Source organism: Phallusia mammillata, chromosome 1 (assembly GCF_965637545.1).
Source record: "Phallusia mammillata chromosome 1, kaPhaMamm4.hap1.1, whole genome shotgun sequence".
Lineage (NCBI taxonomy): Eukaryota > Metazoa > Chordata > Ascidiacea > Phlebobranchia > Ascidiidae > Phallusia > Phallusia mammillata.
In genome coordinates this window covers 24,473,823-24,486,975 of record NC_137252.1, presented here as the reverse complement: position 1 = coordinate 24,486,975, position 13,153 = coordinate 24,473,823, and the positions used below count along the sequence as shown (strand labels likewise).

Genomic DNA, 13,153 nt, shown 5'->3' with positions numbered 1-13,153 from the left:
TCGATACTGTGCCCGAAACGGTTTTTGAGACAAACGTAATTCAATTTTTCTTTTTAAAATGGCTGTCGCCTGCACCTGAGCCATCAAATTCCAATACACGTCTTAACTGTTGAAAGTTCGAAACAGCTTTCCAATATTAGCACATCGAACCATTCACAACATATGCACCGAAAGAACAATTCACTAACTTTTGAAAACAAATTTTAAAAGTGGATAAAAAACGGTCACAACCGTATATCCCACGCAACTTAACTTAAAACAATCTGGACCGATTTGAAACGACGTTTCGCAAGGGGCAAGGAACACTTGAAAACATTGCCTGTGATGGTAATACACAACTGTGGCGTCTAAAAAATGTCAATGCAGATTTATAATTTTTTCACGAAAACCTGCATAAACCTAAACATTTCACGAATTTGATTCAAAACGACAGCTAACATAAGAATTTGAATGATAACATGTATTTTAAACATTATTCGCGACAAATAACCAATGACTTGTAAAAAAATCTGCCAAACAATAGCCGAAAACAAGGACTCAGTTTAACGAATTAACAGGTATGCTTCACAATTCAATACAGTCACTTAATGTAGTAAGGGTCCCCCAAAAGCGGGTCACGTCATAATTCTCACGCCCCGTGGGGCACTTCCGGGTGGCCGCCTGCCACTTGGGGCCACTCAGGACAACGTTGCGCGCGGCGCTGCTTGTCCAGGACATCGCAATTGTCATTCATAATGGACAATGCACAGTGCACGCGTCGTGTGTGTGTGTGTGCGGCAATTCCTAGCGGCGACGGCCAGCGGAGGGAGTAAAATAGAAGAGCCAGATACGCGATATGGTGTTGTGCGTAGCGAGCGCCGCGCAGTCTAGACAATAAGAGAGCGGTGGGCAACATGAAAAACGCGCGGTGCGGAGGGGTGCCGCGCTGTCGTCCTTTTACCCCACCGCACTATTTCAACGGGACTTTAGCCGGAAAACGGGCGTCGTTTTATCGCTGCTTGGGTTCATATAAAGCTGATGTTCATTTGTGGTGAATTGTTTCAAGCTCAAGTTGTTTGTATTGATTACGGTTAGTGTTTTTAGAACAGGTAAAGAATAGTGAAGTTGCAGGTTGAAATTGACCGCGCATATGTTTGTTATTCTATACTGAGCAATAGGCACGAAATGGCGACGGGATAGTTACAACACAGTGCAGGCAAACCAGGTAAACGACTTCGCACGTTCAGTGCATTAGAATTACACAGCGATTAATTAGTAAGTCTAAGGTGTTAAAATCATGCATAGATTCGCACTTCATTTGAAGAAGCAGTCGTAATCCAAAAGCGTTTACTAATACAAAGGTTTGTTTAACGTTTGCCGCGGCGTTAACTGACATGCGCGTGTTGCCTTTGTTAACACACCGGACGCATTGCATTCGTCGTTTGGTAAAAAGGCTTGTCTTTGCAAAGCAGAAACACGATTCGGATGAAAGAAAAAGGATTCTTGAAAGTTTTGTTGCTACAGAATGAGAGACATAGATTTGCGGTTATAGGCGGTTTGTTGACAATTGATGCTTTGCACTACGTTTATGTTTTACGTTTCTATATAGAATTGAGCAAAAACGTTCTTGTTTTGTATAATGGTCAAGTTTGCATGGGGGATGATTTTGTCTAAAATATAGTTCAGGCAATTATAAGCTTGAAACTTTGTAAATATGTAATCTGATTTACACTGTTTTGAAACATTAAAGTGATGTTAAAACCTACCATGATCAACTATAGCATAATTTTGCAAACAACCAATGAAAGTGTCTGATTTTAGACAATAAGTTTCACAGTACCAATATCATACAGGGCAAATCATATTCTCATTTTTAATTTCTCATTTTTTCACCTTATTTGTAGATGCCACATTTAGGTCAAATGCTGTAGTATTTCTCTGCTTTTTGGTGCCAAGCCCAAAACGAACATATTTGTGGAATGTTCGTAAGATGAACTGCAGTGCCGGCAAAAGTCTCCAAACTGGCTACCAGTGAGGAAAACATCGATGCTACCGGCAGCCATGTCATGTTGACCATATTCCGAAAACGACAACTGAAACATAAATTAAAAAGTCGAATTGTAACCAAAGAAGACGATCAAACCACAACAACTGTCCACAATCTTCTTGCCAACTTTGAGCAACAGCAGTTGGATAATCTGAATCTTGCATTGGATTCAAGAGACGGCAGTTGTATCCCTTGTATAGATTTACCCACCAAATTAGGGGGGAAAGGGACAGTGGATTTAGCGATGGCCATATGTAAAGCCTACAGATGGTCAGAGCTGCAAAATACTTCTTCTGTTAAGAAAATGCCTTTTTGTAAATCATCAAACACCATATGCCTCAATCCTTTTCATTATACATTGTTTATTGGTGAGTTCAAAATATTTCTAGTTTCTTTTGTGTGTGTGTTAAAACACTCCAAAACAGTTTCTTTTATTGTTTGATTTGTGATGTTGGTGTTTAACCTGAAATATTCTCTTTTTAATTCAGCACTATATGACCATCAGTTTATCAGATTTTTATGGGTAATTTTGGCCATGTGTACAAAGGAAACAACCGCATATGACATCTCTAACTTTTTATGCTTTTCTGCAGTTAAACATTGAGGACAAACACTGCGGCAAACTGTATTTTTTTTCAATGGCAGTCAAACTTGTTTGAAGAACGATTTAAGCACCAACCGAACTAATGTAAATAATATTTTCAGATATTCCATTTACCTCGCTTGATTTATTCAACTTCCCCAACGAAGCATGTCAAGGTAAAATTGAAAATTTTATTGCTTACATAAAAGTATTCGGCCTGGTTCGACCATATTTATTCCCTACCTGAATTTCTGTTTCCCTTCGGAGGCTTTTCCCTGCTTTAAAGGAATGTTGTACTAACCTAGTAATAAAATAGAACATGGCAAATATGTAGGGGCATGCAGCGGCAATTATATCACCATAAACAAGTCTGGTGTTTGACAGTATAGGCTTTTAAATTAAGAGCACCAAAATTTTTGAACCCAATAAAATTCTGTATTTTATGTCAGCACACTTATGTTTGTTGATGATGGCACACTAGAGGTTGCAAACAAAATTTATACTAGCATTAAAATATGAACAGTTGGAGTGGTTCATTAAACCTGTGATATGTTAATTGCAGACCACCTACAAACAAAGGCATTCAGTTTAGTGATGTAATGTAAAGATTTGTTTTGTGTGCAATAGAACTTTTTTTCAGGCAAAAGTGTGTTACTGTTTTTTGTGTTTAACAAAATATGTTGAACACAATGTTATGTGTCATATTATTTATCTGTTTCTCATGTAGAGTTTTTAAAAATATTGTAAATGTATATGGTATTTTTATAGGTGATGAAAGTATGTGCTCTGAGACTGAAACTGGTTCCATGTGCTTTCAAGGTAATTATTAAATGCTTAAATTTAAAAGCCCCAATCTGTGTGTCAAAATTTACTAAGAGTGTGTGCAAAAAGAAAATTTAACAAATATTAATAAATAATTTAAGAAAAATAGGTAAGATGGTTACATTCATTTCACTATTAACTTAACATGTGTTTTAATGGGATTAAAACATAAAATTATAGGGTCAAGTGTTTAAGCCATTTTACTCTTATAAATTGGCACCACCCAACTATCAATTTTAAGACCCCAAATTTAATAAGAAAGAGATGTATTTTTTTGCGTCCACATGACACTGTGCCAACTGCTAGATCAAAGTGGAAAATTAGTTTTGACTGCATGTGACAGTGTTTCTGCAGAAAAGTTAAAAATGGTCAAGAAAAATTTCTAATTACCCGCATTTGCAAATTAGCTTCTGGCATTTGTTGGTATATTCTTGTTAAAAATCTTTTCTGTGATTAAATTTTGTATTTGGTAAAAAACATTATTAATTAATTTGAGTATTAAATGCAGTTGCACATAAAATAGTCGAGTATTTCTTCATAGTATTAGGAAAGGGCACTTTTAAGGCAAGCAATTACTTTTGTATCACCCATATTGCCATATATACTTGTTATAAAGGCCATAAGGTCAATACAGGATGTTTTAGCTCCAAAATTAGGAAGCAGTTGTTACAAATTGTTCACTGCATAATTACCCTGTAATCCAGGCTACAGCAACTTAAAACACTTTAGGTGTTTACATGTGTGGTGAATTTCATTGTGGGAAAATCTTGTGAGCCAAATGGTTGTGGCCTTTATTGGCCAGAATGTGATTGATTCAGATTGATTTGTTTTGTTAGTTTAGAGATGTAAAGCACTAATTAATGCCAATGTCTTGTATAATTAGTGTCTGTGATAAGTGATTAACATTGTTCCTTGGTTAATGTTGTTTAGGTTTAAGAGTATACATGAGAGCCTTTCTAATTTACTTTCTGTTAAAGTAAGCATACAAAACGTTTTTTTAATAAGTTAATGTACTGAGTATTAGTGCTGACAAATCAGACGAAATAACTTTATCAAAGGTTGCATTATTTGTTTCCCATTCCGATGAATTTGTTACTCTTAATTCCACTAATTTTATGTCATTCCGCGTTTGGTGATTATTAGCGATTTCAACCACATGTCTGAGCGGTTTATGAGCTTAGCACAAAACCAAACCGCATTGCCAACGACGATCGCGGCTTTCATGTGATTTGCTTTGGACGATCCTGACATTCTTTGGGTTTAGGTCGTTTTCCATGTCCCGCACTTGAAATGCACAATTTTGCACTTTAGCAGGAAGAGTCGAATTGAGCTTCGTTTAACGCAGTGTGCCGCAGCTTCCCTTGTAAACATAAAAAACTATCTCTTTAAAGTTTGCACCCCAGTGCCTAAAACAGGCCCACCGTTAAAGCTCGCGGAATAACTAGTTTTACGCGGATGATGTGATAGGTGTCCCAAGTGGTGCTATCAAATTCACACGCAGGAATGGCTAAAAATAGTTAGTTACACTTTCGACTGGCACCAAGCGTTGCGCCAAGTAGAGGATTGTTTCTTATTCAATTGGAGACGCCGAGGCTCAATTAAAATTCACCATGACCCAATTGGACGCCAAAGCTACAACTGAACACTACAGATCGGCTGGAGATAATAACTACACGCGTTGAACTCCTTGGCGCCTGTGCGATGTAAAAACTTGACATTTTGTCATGTTTCGGAGCCGATGCTTCGCTGGATTAGTCAGTCTCCGCGGGTTAATTAAAAGCTCATACCTAGGCGCCGAACATAAATGGCTGACGAGACTTCACGTGCTCCCGGTGGGCGCCATCGATGCTTACGCGTTGTTTTGGTGGCACCGAGCACTGATGGCTGTCTGACCACGATCCTTGATGTAAGCAACAATGAAAGTGCGTGTGACTTATGTTTGTGACGTCATAGTTGATAAACAGACAACCTTTGCAATGTGGATCGGTCCTTTGTGGTACACAGGGCAGGGGGGAAATACATTTGTTTGTGCCAAATGTAAAGCACGCAAATTTTAGAATTACAAAGTAAAACCAAGGTAATAACGAACGGAAGTTAAAACTTATAAAACAGCCACGTGGTTTACCAACATTTTCAAATGCTTGAACAGCAAATCGTGTTTTATCCGTGTAATTTAAAGCAAGCGGTAGCGCAAAGCATATCACTCATTTTAATCACACTGCATGGGTTGTTATCCTACAAGACTTCATTCATATAAGGTCGAACACACAGAAAAACTGGTTTGGAACTTTCACAGCAGCGAATGATCAGCCATCTTAATAGCGCATCGGTTTATTTGCGGTAAAGAATGCCGGTAAACAAAAGGCTCTTCTTATTTTCCACATATTGATACGCGAAATAGTTTGCCATCGTCGTGGCGGTGACGTGTTTTGTGTGTTTAGCGACGATTTCTTGGTGATGTTGTAGCACCGGATAAAACGTGGGTTGTACCGTACCCAGTAAAATGGCTTGCCCGGTACACGCTGGTTTTTAACTTGTGGCAAAAACTGTACGCTCGCACTTTTTGCTCCAAAGTTGCACCCCTCTATTTTAGCGCGATTGGTGCAGGTTTAGTTCAGCAAGTTGTCGTGTATCTACGTAAGGTGCCACGTCGTCTACTCTTGATTTAAATTATCTAATTATACTTCGATTTTCGATCGAATGAAAAACAATAATTTATGCAACTGGGTCGAAACCAGGTCGCAACACTCCGTAATTGTGATCGAAATATGTCAGGAGCGTTTGTTTCTTTGATCTAAAATCATTACTTTCTGGCATACACATGTAACGGAAGACTAAAAATACAACAAAACATTGACAGCGACATTATTTATCGACCAAAATGCATCAACAGAACGTCCCCTTCAATATCAGCCTTATAACCTTAATATGCAACAACACAACACGCCCCCTCAATATCGGCCTTACAACCTTTGCCGAATTCCGACTTGGAATTAATTAATAATTATACATAGTGTGTCCGCAATCTGACCTGGAGTTGGCGACTCACCGGTTCGCCCTGACTATCGTAATTAACGCTAAGTATGTGAACTGCTGGCAGTCGGCGTCAATTGCTGTAATTGTGGTCGATAGAATAGACTTAAGCACCTTGAGGTGTGTTAACACGGGCAACGTCGCGTATTAATAGGTTTTGGTTTCATGCGGGTTTCCGAACGAGCCTTGTGCAACCAACTGTGTCTACATGTAACTGTGTTAATCTTTAGACGACAATGCGTTTTTTGTTGCAAATGATTTGTTTTAGAAATTTTAGTGTAAAATAGTAAAACGTCGTTCCAAAAGCAGCTTTAGCTCGCAAAAATAAACATCTGTCTAATTATGTGTCAAATGAAAGTTGTTGTTGTGTTGGTATTAAAACAATATTTGTCTTTTTTGTTTTTTTCCTTTATGTTGCAAATGAGATGAGAAGTACAAGAGATTTTCGTGTCACAGTCATTGCCTGAATTGTATTGGTCCTCTGCTTCGAACTTCAATATCTAGCGCTTGTATTACATTAAAACATGTCTCTGGTAGACTTTTTGCGGTTATTCTGGGGTTGGGTGTTGTTTGTATTTTTTGCTTTTATCCCGCTTTTTATTTTGTTTTTAGACACTGATGATGCTTTTTATAGCGAAATGCATTTGTTTTGATAAAACAAATAAAATATAGCGACAGATTTAGTGGTTTTTCACACTGAATTTTCTTGATGTCTCTGGTAGGTGTGAAACCCAATTAGACATAATTATGAGTTTTTGAGCATCGAACAAACTACTTTAATGATAGCGTTTGAAAAACGACGACCGCTTTTAGACATAGTTTTGCTTCAAATTTCTGGGTTTGGTTAAGTCGTTAGTTCATTTTGAAAAGTTCTGCAGTTTTCACAGTTAACATACCAACCAGAGTTCCACGTTAAATACCAGTGCCTCTGCATTTGCGGATTTTCGACGCCAACCCCGTTGTAAGGTTGTCGGTAGGCAGTAAGTTTTCTTAGCAAATCTCCTCACCTCGGCAAGCAGCGCGCACGGGAAGAAGTGGGCCAAAAAGCGGAGCTGCGTGAAGCCCAGAAAGCTTATTTCAGCCAAATATGTTTGTTTTAAAACGCCCGGCTTCGAGCATGCTGTTCTTTCTTGCGTGACTATCTTCGCTGGCCGTGGCTCTTACCGCACCGGATTTCACTCCCTCGCGTGCTCAGGTAACCGCTCGTGGTCAGCAGCGCGTGTCGGCTAGTCTCTTTGCTTGGCAGTTGTTTTTTTGTTTGAACGGCGCGGCAGAGAGACACAAAAGTGCGTCCCGTGTGACGAAATAATGCGCCTGTGTTTGACAACAAGGGAAACAGAATGGTTGGCATTCTTCTTTTGTGGCAAACAGACGGGCAAAGGCGAAACCCTCGCGTCGCATGTTTTAAAGTAAAATCCGGCAAGGCAAAATATCAAATTAATGGGAAGCACAGTTAAATGTTTAAATAAAACGGCAATTTTGTTAGCTGTTAAAACATGTGTGTTAACATGAAGACATAAAAAAATGTTGCCATTGCACGAAACATCTTTTAGGCCTAAATGTTACATATAAATTGACCAAGATAATAATAGTCACATTCTATTTAACTACATAACCTGCCTTTTATGATGACGTTAAGATATAATCTTGGTATAAATCTCAACATTTTCACTGTAGTTTAATTTCGTGAACTTGTCACTTCGCCTATGACATGAGCCCGACCGTAATTGTCGGTTCTGTGGCCCAGAGGTGTCTAAGCCTCGGATACTATCTCGCACAAGCTAAATAGCAGCACGTTTTGGCAAATTTACGTTTTACACGCAAATAGCATTTTTTGCTGAGTCACTACTCTGGGTTGTTGAGTTGTCTCGATCCGGGTGTATAGTTTGCTTAGGCGTTGTTTGTGTCAAGAACGAGGTTACCGACAGAATGATGGTCACGTATTAAACACTTGTAACGGGTCGTTGCCAAGCTTCGTATATCAACCGTAAGAGACCTTGATACTATTTTAGACCAAATTGACATAGCACTTTCAAATACAATTGTGTTTTTTAGCATAATACATGTGGCAAAAAAGAATTTAGGTCATTAAATATGCGGCGATTTTCTGAGCTGTTACCTTGTCGATTTTGGCGAAAATGTTGTCAAATTAAGCATTGTTAAGCCATAAAAAAGCAAAAATAAAAAATCCCAAGCAAAAACCGAAAACAGTGGAACGCCTTGGTAAAAGATCTCTTTAAGTGGGTATCATAGTAAGAATCTTACAGTAGGTAATTCATGGTTGATGTGTAAAATACAAAACACGTGTGTTTAGATCAAATATTTGGATATTATTGTCTGGTGGATTGTTTAATTGCATTTCTATTGAGTCATATTTATCAGTATGTGTATTGCAAACAAAACAATTTTGTGTGATGTTGAGAAAAAGTGGAGTTAAAACTGTTTGGTGGCGGAATACATTGTTTCCGGCTTTATGTGATTGTTTGTAACTTTATCCTCAATCGGAGGAACAACGCTTGAATGGCTGTCATGAGCCTTCCCGCTTAGTTGTGATTCGGGTAAAAGGGTTGTAAATTTCGTTCGTTACCAATGTCGGTTTAGTGTGAAAAAACGAAAACGACAAAGTGGTTAGCGCAGCATCGTCGTTGTTTGGCCTTGTTTTTTTCAAAAAAAGGCTTGATTTGGGCCTGACCTCACACTTTGTCAATATTTTTTCAATAAATTTACCGAGCTAAGTAGTCAATTGCGGGACCTGACCTAATGTTAAATAGTCATAAAACACCCTGTTCAAGACCAATTGTCTATTGTGTTTAAAACAATTCGGGTTTGGGCTTGTACTTTCGGGTTCGGGCCGGGTTTGGGCTACAATTTCAGGCCCGTTTGCAACTCGGGGTTAGCGGGATAAAAATGTCTCGCAGATACAGTTTAAAAAGTGTCGGTAACACATGTTCCTTTATTTAGGTTTTATCATCAAAATTTAATCCATAATACCTCTAGCAGAATACTTAATGTCCTTTTTTGTTACAGAAGAAATCATCCCGTCCCCACGTTCACCCTACCCCGTAATGACGCGCAGTCGTTCCAAGCACTGGTGTTCCCTGGCTTATTGGGAACGGCGGAACCGTGTCAGTCGCCTCTTTCCAGTCAATCATTTCTACGTGAACATCTTTGACCGCCTGCCCAAAGGCGAGGGTTTCTGCCTCTCAGCTGTTTCGCAAACCAACAGTGAATCCAACAAAGTACGAAAATGCATCGGAACGGGAATTACGCTTGCGTTGGACGAAACCAATGACGATGTTTGGTTGTACAACAGAAGCGAATACGCGGTTTTCATCCATTCTCCGATCCTAGAACCCTTGGACACGCGCACGCCCTTGGTGCATAAACTTCATCCGGATCATTGCGCCAAGGTGTACAACTTTGAGTTCGCGACACGCGTTAAGCGACAACGGGCAAGCGACACGCGACGTCGCGGCCGTTACGACGGTTGTTCGATTCGCATTAGTTTTGTAAAAGGTTGGGGTGGCGAATCGTATCGTCGGCAGTGTATCACAACGTGCGAGTGTTGGCTTGAAGTGCTATTTAACACGTAGCTAGAATGTGACGTTACACATATTTTGTTCGTTTATTTTTCGCAACAACGTATAGTTTCGCTGTTACGCTAAAAGCGTGTTTTCTTGAATGTTTTGTCTTGTTGTTGATGTTTTGTTAAATCTCGTGGAAACTTGCCGTCTTATAATTGTAGAGTTTGTCAATGTCCAAAAACTTTTTCAATTAACTTCATGATCAACTCAAATATAAGAAGTTGGTAAACGTTAAGCCAGTGGTTAATTATTGTTTTAACTAAAACTGCCCATTAGAATCTTAGAGGCATTCTCTCCAACTAAAGCTTGGTAAACGGTTCTTACATCATCTTTTTGTGTATAAAATTGGCACTGGTTTTGACGTTTACGAAATAAAACCAACCTTTTTGAACGCTACAGTATCATAGTGCATGTTTAACTTATTGTACAACATCATTGATTTGAATCAAACCTATCTCAGTTTGGTTGCATTATTTCATAATATTTACCCACATACAGTTTGGTTTATGGCGCGATTTTCTACAGTTCCTTTCATATTAGAACGAAGCATTTTTTTCATTTAAACTTCCTCTTATTTTTCTGTTTTTCTTCATGCGTTTTGCCAGCAGAGTTGCGAATAAAATATACAGACAACTAAAGAATTTACTGTTTAAGTTTAAATAACGCCCTAGTTGGCAGTTCGAAGTGCAGAACACCACTTTAATTTCATTGACCTTATACAAGCCAAAGTGAAGATAAAGAATTTATGTAAATAATGTTGGACCTCGTTGATTGGACGAAAAGCTTAAAACAAAGGTTAGCTCAACAAAAACACCATGTTTGTCAGCAAAAAACACAGGAATTCAACTTTAGGAAAAAAACTACCAACAGGCAACATACACAATAAAAGCAATAGCAACGATAACCAAAGACAAACTATCTTAAAGAAAAGTATTTAAAGCCGTTTCACACTAAATAAATCCATCGCAACCATCAACCAACAACAAATTTGCCAAAAAGTGGACTGTTTTGAAAAAAAAGTGAAGTACAATCGATACAACATTGCATCGAATCCCATTTTCCCCAATAGAGCAAACGAATTGCTTTGTCGCCGTTTTACAAGACCGAGACGATTGTAAAATTCAAAAGTGCACCCTAAAGTGGTTTATTAAAAAAACTAGTCAGATTTATGAGAACTTTTATTGCACGTGACCCGCGGTCAAAGCATACGGTAGTAAATGGAGTAGGTTTTTTAAACTGCCGAAATTTAATTTAAAGAAGCTATTGTGTACTGGTAAAGTAAAGTAAGTTAGTTTATGAAAAAAGGATCAAATGAATTTGTTTGTGAGCATGTAACATATACCTAATTTCTTTATGGTTTATTGAACGGAAATTCGCATTTATATTTAAATAGACCAGCCTAGCAAACAAACTTTCTTCTGAAAGCAAATACGTGGTCTTGTGTTTTCTAATATTGCCAGTCTACCAAGTTAGTAAAAAGGGGCGGCAACAATAAAAGTTTAAAACCCAACTTTTTTTGGTGCAAACTGTTGAACATCAAACGAGGGTCACAAGCAATAAGTAATAAGACTGATACAGGAACTATAAACCGTTGCTCAGAGTTGGGGTTTGTTGAAATAAAAATGGTTTAATAAGGTTTTTACATGGGCTTAACATTGTAAAACAGGTTGTTGCGGCACGTTTGGTGACACAGGTCGCACACAACAGGGCGGTAACAAAATATGACATTTTCGGCAACAAAATCGTCTGAAAATGCGAACAATTTCGACTTTAGCCTCTCGTCTTGGACAAATTGAGCTGTTTTTACCGTGGAGGGATTAACACAAACCGCTGAGGCTTACACGAGAGATTACTGAGTCAAATAGAGTGTAAGACAGAGCGCGGTCGCATACAGGATAGATTTTAATGATTGAAATGCCTGGTTTAAAATGCTTTGGTCTCTCCGCGCGTCGCCGATAGGATTATGAGCTGATACCAGCGAACGACATTTTGGAGTTGTTATTTTCGCTGGTTAACGGAACGAAAATTCTCAGTTGTTGATATTAGGGCATCTGTTGAGCAACATTTTTTGATTGAAATTCTAGTTTAAACTCCACATACTTTGCGTTCGTAAACTTTGATTGAAAAACAAACGTTCTAATCCTTTGGACGTGGGGAACACAACAGAATGAAAAAAATTAATAAGAATATTTCAAATTCAGTTTTGAACCACAAGTTTGCACCAATTTCACCAGACGTAATAACATAGTAAACATAGAATATTTCGACAAGAAAGCTTGACAGCGCATATACATAAAAACGAACTTAGTAACTGAGAAAACAATTACATAAAACCGGAAAACGTTCTGAGGAATTAATATTTGGGAAAACAGATTACCCACTTTTTAAGCCCAATTAAAGCCTACATAGCCCACATACAAAATGTTTTATGCAAATAGAAGCACGGGGGTGTTAGGCATGTATTTACGGAACATGGATTTCTTTACTTTGACATCAAATTTGGTGGAAGCAAAAATCCCCATTAAAAAATATTCGCATTCTAGAAATGATTGAAATAAAGTCAACACAACCATTAGGTCACTTTCGAATCTACTTATACCACTTTCTGCAAGTCAATGCAAACGGCGTCAGTCTCAATGGTTTGCAATCAACGGACAATTGCGCACAGCTCATGGTGTCTAATGACTTGGCGCCACAATCAATACTTTCTAAGAGAAGCTGTGTTATGCTGCGGTAAATCATTGTTTTGTTTACCATGTATGTTTCCATATTGTTGTCAAAGTGTACCAGCGTGTGTGTAGATAAAGCAGTATTTCCTACTACATTAATGAGCCCAAGTTACACACGTAACCAGCCAATACTTTGCGTTACTGTAGAAACAAAGTGCAGACCGCCAATTATTTAAACACGATCTCAAATTTCCAACACCTAACAATCGCTGTTGACATTCCTTCTTTTGCTCGAAATATACACACTTACAACACAGCTCAATAGGGGTTATTCATGTTCATGCCTTGCCATGAGATAACACAAGGGCTAATTCGGGTCAAATTCTGACCACAAGGCAACAATGTAATTAATAATGGCCTGTATACAGTGATTAGT

General features: G+C 38.4%; 1 protein-coding gene across 2 annotated transcripts; it reads left to right on the top strand.

Annotated features, from left to right (window-relative positions):
• The first annotated feature begins 1,855 nt into the window (after window positions 1-1,855).
• On the top strand, window positions 1,856-10,689 carry LOC145232332 (SMAD family member 7-like). 2 transcript variants are annotated; one of them, XM_080096938.1, is made up of 4 exons: window positions 1,856-2,394; window positions 2,732-2,785; window positions 3,378-3,428; window positions 9,495-10,689. In XM_080096938.1, exons 1-4 carry the CDS (start codon window positions 2,046-2,048, stop codon window positions 10,055-10,057), a joined length of 1,017 nt encoding a protein of 338 aa, XP_079953064.1. In that variant the 5' UTR covers window positions 1,856-2,045; the 3' UTR covers window positions 10,058-10,689. The 2 variants fall into 2 exon arrangements, with proteins under 2 accessions (XP_079953064.1, XP_079953056.1); XM_080096930.1 differs by having other exon boundaries at window positions 1,858-2,394; window positions 9,492-10,689.
• The last annotated feature ends 2,464 nt before the right edge of the window (window positions 10,690-13,153 follow it).

Bases quoted from the DNA above. Each gene is read 5' to 3' on its own strand.
- LOC145232332 (XM_080096930.1), top strand. From the start codon at position 2,046: ATGTTGACCATATTCCGAAAACGACAACTGAAACATAAATTAAAAAGT. The intron at 2,395-2,731 runs GTGAGTTCAAAA...TAATATTTTCAG, and splicing joins TCATTATACATTGTTTATTG to ATATTCCATTTACCTCGCTT. The intron at 2,786-3,377 runs GTAAAATTGAAA...GTATTTTTATAG, and splicing joins CCCCAACGAAGCATGTCAAG to GTGATGAAAGTATGTGCTCT.